Genomic DNA, 13,576 nt, shown 5'->3' with positions numbered 1-13,576 from the left:
GAATGGAAAGAGAAAATGGAGAAAATGAAGAAAACACATATAGTGTTTCCCCGAAAATAAGACCCTGTCCTTTCTTGGCCACCAAAAAAAGGTACCAGGTCTTATTTTGGGGGATGTTCTGCGCTGCCTAACCTCATTTGCTTACATGTCATCCCCGGCCTCCTTCCAAAAGTGTTTATGGCTGGCAAGGCTTTCCCGACGGCCTCTGCACTCGATAACAGAGCTCTGGGTCGATCCAGAACTTTTTTATCAGGTACAGAAGCCTTCAGGAAAGCCTTGCCAGCCTTGCCGGTGCAGAAGAAATGGGCCGGCAAGGCAGGTGTCAAGGTTTGCGAGGCCTGGTTACACCTGTCCAAAGGTAAGTAGTAGGGCAGCTCTGCCCCATCCTCAGCTAGCTTAATGTTTACCCATCCACTCTGGAGCGGGTGGGATCTTAATTAGGGCTTATTTTAGGGGGTAGGACTTATATTGGGTGCATGTATAAAAATCAAGCTAGGATTTACTTTCAGGGTAGGTTATATTTTGGGGGAAACGGTACAAATTGAATGAATAATTGAATATCTCGCCTATTAAGTTCAAATCCACTTAATTTTTTATGCTTTTCATTCACCTCTTGTACTCTTCCTGCAGGGGCCTGCCAGACAGCAAAGGGAACTTGCTTCGGTTTATCCAGGATGTGCACAGCCATTACCTACATCAGCGACCCCTCCACACCCCCATTGTGGTCCACTGCAGGTAATATAGGGAATGGGTGACGTGAGGAATGTTCCAGAACTTGAGGGTGGGGGGAGATCTAGGGAGGAGCCCACTGTCAATCTCATCCCAGTCACTCTAGGTCTTTTGGGAGGGTATATGACAATTTGCCGCAGCCAACTTACAATGGACAATTCACCCTGGATAACTCGGCATGGCGGGACAAGAGTTAGACCAGGAGTTGGCAACCTTAAACACTGAAAGACCCACAAAAATCCTAACCAGAAGCCCCCCATTCAATTCTAAAGTTGACCGGAAGTCTGGTTCCCCCACCATAGAGGCTCCTCCTAGCGTGGCATCCTTTTTCCTCTATCTCTCCTAACTGAAAATCCTATAAATTGTGTGGAGCTGACCAGTGACAGAGAGCCGCAGCTGAGGGATGAAAGAGCTCTATGTGGCTCCAGAGCTGCAGGTTGCTGACTAATATCAAAGAAATGGTGGAATAGAATCGTTAAAAAAAATCCCTTCTGCCCAGCAGAGGTGCCCAGCAGAGGTGTTATTCAGCCGGTTCGGATCGGTTCTGGCATACCAGTAGCGAAAATTTTGACCGGTTTGGAGAACCAGCAAATACCACCTCTGATTGGCCCCACACACCTGCCCTTTCCCATCCTATATTCCTGTTGTGATTCATCGGCAGCCTGTGTGACAGCAGCGGAATCCGATAGTGGGGAAGAACAGGGACCAGTCCGAGAGTCTGGAGAGAATTCGGACGAGGGTTTTACATCCGATACATAGATGGGGCCAGGGCCATTTGGGAGTAGGCTGCTGAGTCCGAAGCCTTCGGAGCCTGGCAGCAGTGAGGCAGAGGACCCAGGGGAGCCTGTTCCCAGTGTGTGTGTGTGTGTGTGCGCAGAGCTGCCAGAAGGCGAGAGCAGCTGAGACGAAAGGGGCGACTCAGGCGTAAGGCTGGGAGGTGATTGCCCCTCCCCTCAGGGATAAAGGTCAGGCAAAGGGACAGGAGTCTTTGCAGGAGGCAACGTTGTTCGCTCTGTTCAAATTAAACCTTGAAGCTCTGTGGGGACTTTGTATTCAGGTTGGGTTTTTTACAGTTTGGCACTTTAGTTGTTGGCAGCCATTCAAAGGAGAGAAAGGTGGGTGCTTATCTCAGGGGACTGTTTGGGACTCATTACCGGCTGGGAATGAAAATAACTCCCAGCACTGAAATAAAACAAGACTTGTTTGGATTAAGCGTGTGCTTAATTACAGTCTCAGGAGGCCTTGGTCAGAACAATTCCATTGATTTTTAGCTCAGCTGATTCACGTGGCAGAGCGGATTACCGCACCTCAGCGGAGCTAAAGCAACCCCAACTCACCTCCCTGAGGGCGATCTTTTTGAGTTCTGCGTGCGCACATGAAGTGATCTTGGATTGCTGCATGCATGTGCAAAGCAATCTTTTGAGTGCCTAGAACCGGTAGCGTGCAATTTGGAATCCCACCACTGATGCCAAAGGAGGAACAGCGTGAAATAGGAACGACCAAAATGAAACCAATTACTTTTTAAAATTTAAAATAATTAAATCGGATTGCTAAATTGTCCTGGGGCAACCAGTTGGCTGTGATGAGTTATCCCACGATTAGTTGGCTGTTGGCGAGTTGTCACGCAGCTAGTTGACGGTGGTGAGTTATCCTGTGGCAAGTTGTTCTATGGTGAATTGTCCTGCAGTGAATTGTCCTGCGGCGAGTTGACATGGCATCTCGCAACCAATTGGCTGTGGCGAGTTATCACGCAGCAAGTTGTCCTGCAGCAAGTTGTCCTGCGGCGAGTTGACCATAGCATCCCACAAGTTGGCTTGAGTTGGCTATGGCGAGTTGTCCTGCAGTGAGTTGTTCCCCAGCAAGTTGACCATGGCGTCCCGCAACAATTTGGCTGTGGCAAGTTATCACGTAGCAAGTTTGCCCACGGCGAATTGGCCGCAGCGAGTTATCTGAATGAGTTGTCCTGCAGAGAGTTGGCCATGGTGAGTTGTCCCGAAGCTTGTTGACTATGGTGAGTTGTTCTGTGGCGAGTTTTTCTGGGGCGAGTTGTCCGTGGCGAGTTGTCACATGGCGAATCGGCCATGTTGAGTCCCATTCTGCTTTCTGGGTTCCCGCCAAATACAGCCTTTGTGTAAATTCCCCCCCACGTACTTAGCAAGTTGTCTAGGACAGTGGGGGAAGGGTTGCGCAAGATCTTGCAGACCTGATCTTTCGGTCTTCTTTCCTTGCAGTTCCGGCGTGGGCCGCACAGGAGCCTTCTGCCTCCTCTACGCCGCCATGCAGGAGGTAGAAGCTGGCAACAGCATCCCGGATTTGGTTCAACTCGTGAAGCGCATCCGTCAACAGAGGAAACACATGCTGCAGGAGAAGGTAAGGGAAGCAGGCAAACCCAACTCCAGGATAGCGGAGGTGGTCAGCGGTGGGTATCTGAACAGGCAGCTTCTCTTCCAGGTCCATCTCCGATTTTGCTACGAAGCGGTCCTGAAACATGCTGTGCAGGTATTGCAGAGACATGGTGTGATGTCCGCGGCCTTGGCCTGCAAGCCGGCCAGCAGCAGTGCCCAAAAGGTAAGGTAGCATTGCCTAATGGGTTGCAGAAAAGAGATGATCTGGGGGTGGGGGGGAGGCAGCCTCTTGAACCCATGCAGATACTTCAGTTGAAGAACCCAGGAGAAACAAGCTCTTATTTAAGCCACGGCTTGTCCTGAATAAAATGTGAATTCTGGGAATTGTGATGACCTACATCCCACAGGTAATCCTCACTATACAGCCATAATTGTGACCCCCAAATTTATGTTACTGAGCGAGACTGTTAAGGAAGTTATGTCCTGCGGTGAGATTCAACTGGTGTAACCGTTGGTTCAGTGAGCACAAGCTTCACAACCAGTTCACCCGAACCGGTCCGTACCGGCTGAATTCCAACCTCGGTTGTGTCCCGCTTAATGCCTTTTTTCTCATCACGTAGGTTAAGCGAATCGCGGCAGATGTTAAATTGGTAACTCGGTTGTTAAATGAACCTGGCTTCTCCATTGACTTTTTTCCTGGTCAGAAAGTTGCCAAAAGGGCGGAATTGTTAAGTATCAGAATGTCAGGATGCTACAACGGTCATCAGTGTGAAAACTGGATCATAAATCCCTGTTTTCACTGCTGTCGTAACTGTGAATGGTCACTGAGTGAACTCATGTAAAGTTGAGGACTGTGTACTCTCTTCAGCCTCCCCCTCTCTCCTTCCAGGTGCCTCTCCAGCAGGACCTCCAAGATCTAGTCTTGGGGGCGACGTCCCCATCAGCTCCATCCAAGCCACCATTGCCAAACTCAGCATCCGACCTCTCCCAGGCAGCGCCGAGCATCCCCCAATGGCCGAGGGTTAGAGGCGGCAGCCTCAATGCCCCCGTTGGATGCTGCAGTCCCGCCGCCGGCATCTTCCGCTGGTCCACGAAGCTTTCCCGAGGCAGGCTGCACAGAGAACATGCCGGGGTTTTCTCCACCTGTCACACCGGCTCCGGCATTGTCCGAGCCAGTGGCCCCATCGATCGTCGAGATGAGCAGCTCCATGGAAGAGGAGAGAAGCGAGGAGAAGGCGGAAAGTCTCCCGAGGGTAGAGCCGTTGGCATCTACACCGGCCCTCCCTCCCTCCTCCTCCTCCTCTTCCTCCTTGGAGCTCCTGGCTTCACTCACCCCGGAGGCCTTCACCCTGGACAGCTCACTTAAGGGCCGGCACAAAGTGAGCAAGCAGAGTTTTCTCCAGCCGCAGAACGGGGAGGGTCTGCGAGGAGCCCTTCCCAGTGATGACCCTCTCAGCAAGTTGGACCCTCTCTGGACTCTCAACAAAACCTGAGCAGGTGCAGCAAGCCCCCCGCCCCCTCAATCCTCCTGTACTTAACTTCCTGGTTTGTGGTGGAGTTCCAGGTGAGACGGCGGTATATTTGCCTGCAACTGACCACTTCGGGAATGCCGTACTGCCTCTGGAACACTCTCGCCATGCTTATGGTTGTTCAAGACCCCGCGCTGCGGCGATGCTGGAATGCTCAGAACGGTTACCGGTTGCCTTCCCGCTTCCTTTTCAGCCCCAGCCAGGACCACGCGTCTGTTACGGTTCACCTCAATGCCGGGGCAGTTGAGCCAGGAGTAAATCTGTGATGCCAGCCAGAGTCCTCATGCCCACTCAAAGTTTGGGGTGTGATTGGGAGTGGGGGGGCACAGACGGTTCAGCTTTTCAAGACGCACACACCCCGCGACCGTCCTCTCACCTTAGTGTCCCGTTCTATGGCAAGTAAACCTGGGACAAGCCACTAAAAGCTGGGATCTCCTGCACCGCCCATTTCTCATTCCTCCCCATGAACGTTGGTAGGACTTGAGACGGTCCAGTTGATCCTGCCAAACTGGGGAGGCTGGGAGGCGGGGGTCCCCAGATAAATAGGGAACCCTTGGTTGACTCTTGGTGGAATCTGACACTTGGTACGGCTTTTCCTCCCCAGGTTTCCTTAGGTGGCCCGATTCGGTTTCCAAAGGTTCTTTTTTTTTCCTGTTGTGTCTCTCGCCTCCCCCCCAATTCAGGACCACAGGGGTTCCCCGCTATTCCCCCCACCCCAGTCCAGTGATGCTGAATTTTGAGCCACATGGTCTACCGAACTTGATTCACTTGACAACGGCTGTTGAAAAAAACGGGTGTGGACACCGTCGACACCAGTGTGGCCCCCCCCGAAGCAGGCATTCCGTGCCCCAAGGAATGGGGGTCAGTGGGACAGCTAAAATGTGGGAGCACCCCCTCCTCCGAGGGAGAAAAGGCCTGGCAAGACTCGTCTTTCCTGGATAGACTGGCTGGTTTTCTGTCCCAAAGAATGTTGATACGTTTGTGGATTCCGCCAACCCGTGCATTGACCAGTCTTGGGAAAACGTATTAATTTTTCTTTTTTTTCCTTTTTCCTTCTGTACAAATGTTAATACTGGCTTCCGGTTTCCAAACTTCCAGTGTAATTTTAACAGCCAACACTTTTTCAGTTCTTTGCTACGAAAGCAAATTAAACGGGGCGTTGGAGATGGGTGTCGTTGTTAAGACTGTTTTTATTTCCTCCTCCTTTTAACGTAATTTATTTATTAAATTTATTGGCCACCTATCTTAACCACAGGGTAACTCAGGGCGGCTTATGTAGTTAAAAAATATTACAATCTGTGTCTATCTGTCAATCATCTATCCATTTATTATTTGTCAAAACTGCTGACCAAGACCTCCTTAGACCTTAATTAAGCACATGCTTAGTCCAAACAAGTCTTTTTTTATTTCAACAACTGGGAATTATATTCATTCCCAGCCTGTAATAAGTCCCAGTCTCTCAAGATACGCACTTAACTTTCTCTCCTTTGAATTGCTGCCAGCAACTAAAATGCCAAATGAACTGTAAAACACTGAGTACAAAGTCCCCACAGAACTTCAAAGTTTAATCTGAACAGAGTGAACATTGCTTCCTGCAAAGGCTCCTGTCCCTTTGCTCCTCCTTTATGTACAGTGGGAGGGGCCAATTACCTCCAAGCTTAATCCCAAGTTGCCCCTTTTGTCTCAGCTGCTCTTGCCTTCTGGCAGCTCTGCACAAGTGTGCACTGGGACCAGGCTCCCCTTGTTCCTCTGCCTTGGTGATGTCAGATTCTGGAGGCTCCAAAGTCAGCACATAACTTCTAAATGGCCCTGGACCCATCTCTGTCGGACGCAGGATCCTTGTCCGAGTCCTTCCCAGGCTTCCAGACTGGTCCCCGTTCTTCGCCACTGTCCAGTTCTGCTCCTGTCTCTGCGGGCTGCTGGTGGACCACAATAACCTCCCTCACTTTTCTGCTTATATCCATCCAGTGGTGGGCTACAACCAGTTCAACAACTGGTTCTGTGAGAATACGCTTCACCAACTCATAATTTGTCCCGGGGTCACCTTAACCGATGTGAACTGGTAGCAGCCCTCCATTGCATCCATCCATATGTATAATTTCCCATTCTCCCTACATCCATCCATCCATCCATCCATCCATCCATCCATCCATAACTTGTCTATCCATCTATCTATTTACATATGTACCAACCTCAGCTATATATCACCTGTATTACAGGGATGTCAAACTCAAGGCCCAGGGCCCAGATTTGGCCCTTGGGCTGCTGAGATGTGGCTTTTGGGCCCACTCTGGAAGGACTGGCCTGCGTTGTCGGTATTCGACTGCTTCAAAACTTGCCGCTTTTGGTACTCAAGACGCATTTTGACGTGCAAATGCCCCGGTGGTCACCCTTGTCAACGTGGTGGAAAAAGAAAGTGGACGACTACCACCGAAGAGTGAAAGCAAGTTGGCCATGCTCAGGAAGCTTGCCGACATAGGAAAAGGGACAAATAGGAAGTCCTACCCTTCCGCTGAAATGAAAGGTCACGTAATAAATCACGTGGTTGGTTTGCTATTCAATTTTTTTTAGTGCTCGTCACACCTCCCAAAACCAATTAAGCACGAGTACCGGGGTATTGACCTATTTCTTTTTTTTTAAAGGGAATTGCACTACTTCAGGGTTCAATGCTTCCATGATCCTTTGCAGTTGGAATTCTGCCTTTCTAGGAGAGCCGCGTCTTTCTCGCACCCGCTTCTACCTTGCCATCAACAACGCTGCGTGAAAGGCATTTAAAAACATTACTTTCTTCCTCCGCTCTCAAGCGGAGGAATGGCGGGAAGGGGGAATGGTTCTACATGAGTGGCAGGCAAGGGTACCCCCCCACCGCCCCCGTTTACAGCTCCATTCACTCAAGCGACAGGTCTGTGTGTCTGCTGCTACTGCTTGCACAAGCAGCTGTACACGCTTGTGCTCGTCCACTTCTGTGGCCCGATTCTGAACGGCTCATGGCCCAGTAGGGAGCAGGGGTTGTGGGTTAGGGTTTCTCTCGGGCAGAAAAAATATATTATTTCCAGTCTCCCCAAAAACCACAGGAGGCGTGAAGTTAATTCTCTTTAATGTGCCTGTACACGTTACAAAACACAATCGTGTATAAAAGCATCTACCATACAGTCGAAAGGGTACAGCAGAGCTAAGGCCACTGGAGGCATCATATGGGCATTGGACCAGGGGGGGTGGGGGGGGCAGGATGCGGGATGACAGGGCTGGGAAGAGGGGCTCGATCTGTCCCAATCTGCACGCATCCCTTCGAGATACGTGGCCTTCACTCAGAATACATGTACTTAGCAACTGTAAAGAGTTACGACTTACAACCCACTCAGACCCACGACCATATTTGCAGCATCCTACAAGCCCCTCCCCCTATGGTTTGCCTGACCTCGATTTACGAGAGTTTTGTCCGTAGGAACCACTTCTGGTTTTCAGCATAATTGTGCCACGGTGAACAAGGGGTTCACGTAATTTCTGTGGTGTTTTAACAACCCCTGGCAAAAACGTCAGGAATTGGTCACACGGTTGCGGGATGCTGCCAGCAGGCTGGCCCATTTTACAGTGAACGTGGGCAGGCTGTTGTGGCCGTAAGATGAGGACCGCCTGTACCCTAACTAGCTGCAAGAAGTCTACAGGTCTGGAAATGGCCATGGTTAAGAAACATCGGGGAATGGTTTAGCTCTACCATGCCCCACCCCATCCGGCCTTGGGCGCAAGGCTGCCAAACCTCAGCAGGCAAGCCCCCAAGCCGCCTCCTGCCGATGAGCGCCTTACAAGCAGCGGTCCTAAATTATAAATAAACTAGTTCCTATGCAAATGGCTTTAAATTAAGAAATAAACCACGTATATTAACTGCACTTCCCGAACATTTCTCGTGTCTTTTGGACCAACTGAAATCTCCCCCACCCCACTTTTTCCCCCCTCCCCGTTCTAGTTAATTTTCCCATCGTGGCACCCACATCGACTCAGCAGACAAACCCGTTTATGGTATGCCCTCTGGGTCTTCGGGACACAAAACTCTACATGATGCTGAACCGTGGGAACTGCATGTCTGTCCGAGGCAGACATTAGATCCGGTGGTGGGTTTCAATTTTTTTTACTACCGGTTCTGTGGGCATGGCTTGGTGGGTGTGGCAGGGGAAGGATACTGCAAAATCTCCATTCCCACCCCCCCACTCCAGGAGGAAGGTTACCACCGGTTCTCCAAACTACTCAAAATTTCCGCTACTGGTTCTCCAGAACTGGTCAAAACCTGAATAACACTCTGATTGGATCCCTGAAAACCGCCATGACTCGGTTGAATCACGGTTGGGACTCTATCTTTACCAGGGGTGGGGGGGATGACAACACAGCCATGCCTACAGCCGGTAAAGCTGCCCTGAAGTCCGCGCTGGGCAGGTTTAGTGTCAAAGCAAAGGGGAATCGGTGACATCCCATCCCTGATCTTTAAGCTCGGCTTGCAGCAGCCAGCAAGCCCATTTTCATGATCTCGGTTTACAGCAGGCAGCGTATCTCCTATTCTCTCCCCCTGATGTGCTGGAATAAATAACTATGTACAGCAGAAATAAATACAACGGGGAGTAACTGCACCCACTCTTTTCACACCTGCTGCAGATCACTGGCTGAAGCCTGCGGTGGATGGAATCAATCTGGCTTGTTTCATTTCCCTAGATTTGGAAGCCCCCACCCCACCCCAATTAAATGGCTCAGGAGACAAAGGGGGCACTGGGGAAGCCCTCCCATTCTTTGCCCCCAGCCCATTTTTTTGAGGGCTCCTGTGTGGCCAGATTCAGCACCCACCCAAATGGACGGCAAAGGAAACGTCGCTGCCGCAGGGTTGTGGAAAACTCTCCTGCCTGGCTCGCCAATAGTTGTTCCCCGGCGTCCATCCACTACAACCCTTCCAGAACGGTGGCCCTGGCCTCATGCCCCACCTCGCCCCAAATCCAGAAAATTGGAAGATTCGACATCGGCCTCCTTCCCGTTCTTCCAGGGGACAGAAAACTCTGCCAAGTATCTTCCCTGCATCGCTGGGTGTCCAGGAGCAGTTCAAAGGGACGGGATGGGTTAGGGGCTTCTTGATTCTCTTCCTCTGCCTCCCACCCTTTCAGTCCCGCTTCTCGAGCACTGACGGTACGTAAACCAGGTTGAGTTCACTGCCGAAGTTGCAGACAATGGCCGCGTTCTCCAGCACCAGGATTTGCCGGGCCGGCTGCGACTCATTGCTCTTGCCCAGGTAGACCGTCTGCAACAGGTCGCCATAGCCAATGTCCCAGAAGGAGACGCAGCCTTGACCGCCAGTGACTAGCAAATTGTCTGAGATCACGCCCAGGCTGGCTCCACAGCCCATGTCCTGTGTAGAGAGCAAAGGGGGGGTAAGAGAAAGGTCAGAGGTGGGGCTTGGCAGACAGGAACGGGCTTTGGTAGCAGCAGGCGATGTCAAACCTCCATGTTTCTGACTTCCAATGTTCAGAGGATCCACACCAGGGGTATCAAACTCAAGGCCCATGGGCCACATCTGGCCCATGGGATGCTTAGATCTGACCTGCAGGGCTGACCTGGAAACAGCAAATGACTTGCTCGTGGTGCCTCTACCAGGCTCTGTTTTCGGCCATGATGGCCTCTGGCAGCTCTCTGCCAGCGAAGACGGAGCTCTGGAGGGCCGCTTGCGACCCTTTCCGCTGGCAGAGGCACCGTGGGCCGGCTGTTTGCCAGGGCGGCCCCGTGGGGCAAATCTAAGTATCCTGTGGGCAGGAGCTGACCAGATGTAAAGCGGTTGCAATGTAAGGCTAATGCAAGGAAGATGAATCGGCCTTAGCGTTGCCCCTTTAAGACTAAGGAGTCACTCTAAGACTAGTGAGTTCACGGGATTTTACCCCTTTAAAAGGTGTTTATATAAGGCAGCCATTAGAGGGCATCCTGTCTCCGCTGTAGAGTTCCTCCATGCAGAGTTAAGAAGATTGATTGCTGGTCAGGTATTTGCCTACCATGTATATTTATCTTGTATATAAACCACCGTTAAAATGTCTTAAGTCTCTGTGTGCTGTGTTTTGCTCCTGAGTTGTCTCACCATAGTAACGTTTTCACGCTGAAAATGCTCTGACAGATACCCCTCATCTAGAGTAGGGGTTCCTGGCAAGGCCAGTTTGATGTCACTCCTGTTGGGGGCACCTGGGGTGGGCTGGGGTGAGGAATGAGTGACATCAAGCTGGCCACGCTGAGCCAGGCTATGCCCCCCCAGCCCGCCCCCAAGTTCAAACACAACCCTGATGTGGCCCTCAAATGAAATTGAGTTTGACACCCCAGCACAGCGGAGTCTTCGGAAGCACGTCCCAGAGGCTCCCAAAACTATGAAGGATTTATTGGGAGTGAACGTGTCCGGCACTGCCTGGGTGTAGGGTACACGCAATTCACTGTCACCCCTGACCCTGGTATCCCCCACCTCCGCCCCTCTGGGTGTATCACAAATCATATTCTCCAATCGAAACACATCCCTAGCCAAGAGTCATCAATCATATTCTCCAATTAAGGTTTTTTGCACGGCAGAAACTCCAGTCGCCTAGTTATCATCTTTGCAAGATATGAATGGAATGCACTTTCGATTCCAAACTGCCGCATTGCCCTGTCGAATTCCTTTCTCCTCCCCCTTTTCTGTTGGCAACTATAAAACGTTTTATGAGTTGACATCCACCTGCTGAATGGAATAATGTTTGATCCCCGAGGCCCGGTCCCAGATGTTGATGATGTCGTCCAGGCCACTGCTGATGACACACGAGGTGGTACAGGTCAGGGAGGTGACATCACCCCGATGGGCGCAGATGTGGTTCACGCGGCTGCCCGTCAGGACGTCCCAGAGGCAGATGGCACCATCCTGGCCCCCACTCGCCAGCACCATGGTCTGGAGCGGGGAGGGGCAACGAAGAGGAACAGGTCTCTTTGCGGCCTCGACCCAGGGAGGGTGAGGTTACAGGGATGGATGGATGGATGGATGGAAGGAGGGAGGGAGGGAGATGAGAGGGAGGAAGGAAGCAAGGGAGGAGGGAGGGAGGAGGAAAATGGAAGGAATGAAGGGAGCAAGATAATGAGAGAGAGGGAAAAGGAAGGAAAATAAAGGAGGGAGAAAGGAAAGAAGGAAAAAAGGACAATGGAAGGAACAAAGAAGAGAGGGAGATGAGAGGAAGTAAGGAGGGAGAAAGGACGGAGGAAAATAAAGGGAATGAAGGAGAGAGGAAAAGGAAGATGAGAGGGGGAGGGAAAAGGAAGGAAAACAAAGGGAGTGAAGGAGAGAGGGAAAAAGGAGTGAGGGAGGAAAGAAGAAAATGGAAGGAATAAGTGGAGGGAGATGAGAGGGAAGGAAAATAAAGAGAATGTAGGAGGGAGGGAGGGAAAAAGGAAGGAAGGAAAAAAGGACAATGGAAGGAACAGGGAAGGGAGGAAGGGAGGAAGATGAGAGGAATGAGCAGAGATGGAAGGAGCCTCAGAGGTCATCTAATCCAACCCTGTGCTCTAGCATTTCAAACAAATGGCTGTCCAGGCTCTTCATGAAAACCTCCAATGTTGAGACATGGCCGAGAGCCAAGATGACGCCCTCTGATTTCATCACAACAGAGCTCAGAAGGGACCTCGGAGGTCATGTAGACCAACCCCGTTGCACAATGCCGCTCAATGCCCTTCACACGCCAACCCCTTCTTCTACTGGCAGCTTGTCCCCCTCGATTCTTCGATCATCCCTACCTGGTCGATGTAGACGGCGGTGATGGCCCCCGAGTGGCCTTGTAGGGTGAAGAGACAACAGGAATCTTCTAGGCGATACACCTAGACGGAAAACAATAGCGCTGAGCCAAGCCCCCCACAGGCCCATCGCTCCTTTCCTGGTTTGGCCCCCTTGAGGAGGACCTGCCGGTCATTTAAAGGACCCCATAATCCCTTTCGGGGTGGAGAGAGCCGAGTGTTTTTAATGGCCGGATGTCCTTCCTTGTCCGTGTGAAGTTTTTGTTCAGCAGACATATTCTCATTGTGCCCAGAGAGACAGAAATATCAGCCTCTACCTAGGATCGAACTCACAGCCTCCGGATTGGGAAGTGAGAGCTCCACCTATAGGCACCACACCACTTATAGAAGGACAGAGTTGGAAGGGACCTTGGAGGTCATCTAGACCAGGGGTCGCCAACCTTTTGGACCTCAGGGACCACCAAACTCATAATTTTAGATCCCAGGGACCAGTAACTGGTTCTGTGGGTGCGGCCTAATTTGTGGGTGTGGCTTGGTGGTCATGTGACTGGATGGGCATGGCTTGTATGTAAATATTATAAATACTTATATAAATATTGATTTTTTTTATATAAAAAAGCAACTTTTATCCCAAATCAGGCAAAGCAGGAAGATTTCAGTTGCTCACAGAATCATTCAGTGATCTATCTATCTGCCATCGGCTAGCTCAGTCTCTCAAATTTGCTTGCCATGTGTGTGCACTGAATTTGCTTGCAAGCAAACCTTCAGTCCTCAGGGAGGTTTGGCTGTGCTTAGCTACAAGGCAAGAAATCCAACCATTTCCTGCTTTCTAGCTAATTTAAATCTCCCAACACAGCAGAACAGCTGATGGTCGGAAAAAGGGAAAATAGCAACTTAGCAGGCAAGTTTGCTGGGTAAGGAGTGAGTGGGTGGGGAGGGTTCCCGGGGGCCATGTGGGCGGGGCAGCCTTGTGTTTCTGCACAGCCTGGATTAATTGTTTTGGGGGTGTGTGCTTTGGGGGTGAGATTTCTCTGCGGCCCACCAAAATTTTCTCACGGCCTGGCTGACTGGTTGGCGACCGCTGGACTAGACCAACCCCCCACCCCAAGCAGGAGACCCTTACAGAAGAAGAAAGCTGGAAGGGAAATTGACCTTGAAAATTCATCCCCCTAAACCTTATAGGATAAATACCACAATGATCTGTTTGTTATA

General features: G+C 51.0%; 2 protein-coding genes across 2 annotated transcripts in view; one reads left to right on the top strand and one right to left on the bottom strand.

The window, feature by feature from the left end:
- Positions 1-5,773, top strand: part of PTPN23 (protein tyrosine phosphatase non-receptor type 23) — a 32,578-nt gene extending 26,805 nt beyond the window's left edge. Inside the window, 6 exon segments of the mRNA XM_087915817.1 lie at positions 631-735; positions 2,961-3,099; positions 3,181-3,297; positions 3,964-3,991; positions 3,994-4,074; positions 4,077-5,773. Of these exon segments, the coding sequence (XP_087771943.1) occupies positions 631-735; positions 2,961-3,099; positions 3,181-3,297; positions 3,964-3,991; positions 3,994-4,074; positions 4,077-4,567 (961 nt within the window). The 3' untranslated portion in view covers positions 4,568-5,773.
- A 1,910-nt stretch (positions 5,774-7,683) lies between these two features.
- Positions 7,684-13,576, bottom strand: part of SCAP (SREBF chaperone) — a 37,899-nt gene continuing 32,006 nt past the window's right edge. The window contains 3 exon segments of the mRNA XM_026721082.2: positions 7,684-9,986; positions 11,325-11,531; positions 12,368-12,448. Of these exon segments, the coding sequence (XP_026576867.2) occupies positions 9,741-9,986; positions 11,325-11,531; positions 12,368-12,448 (534 nt within the window). The 3' untranslated portion in view covers positions 7,684-9,740.

This window comes from Pseudonaja textilis, chromosome Z, assembly GCF_049901715.1.
Source record: "Pseudonaja textilis isolate UNSWEBS1 chromosome Z, rPseTex1.2, whole genome shotgun sequence".
Lineage (NCBI taxonomy): Eukaryota > Metazoa > Chordata > Lepidosauria > Squamata > Elapidae > Pseudonaja > Pseudonaja textilis.
The sequence above is the reverse complement of the archived record's forward strand: the minus strand, read 5'-3'. Positions and strand labels throughout refer to the sequence as shown.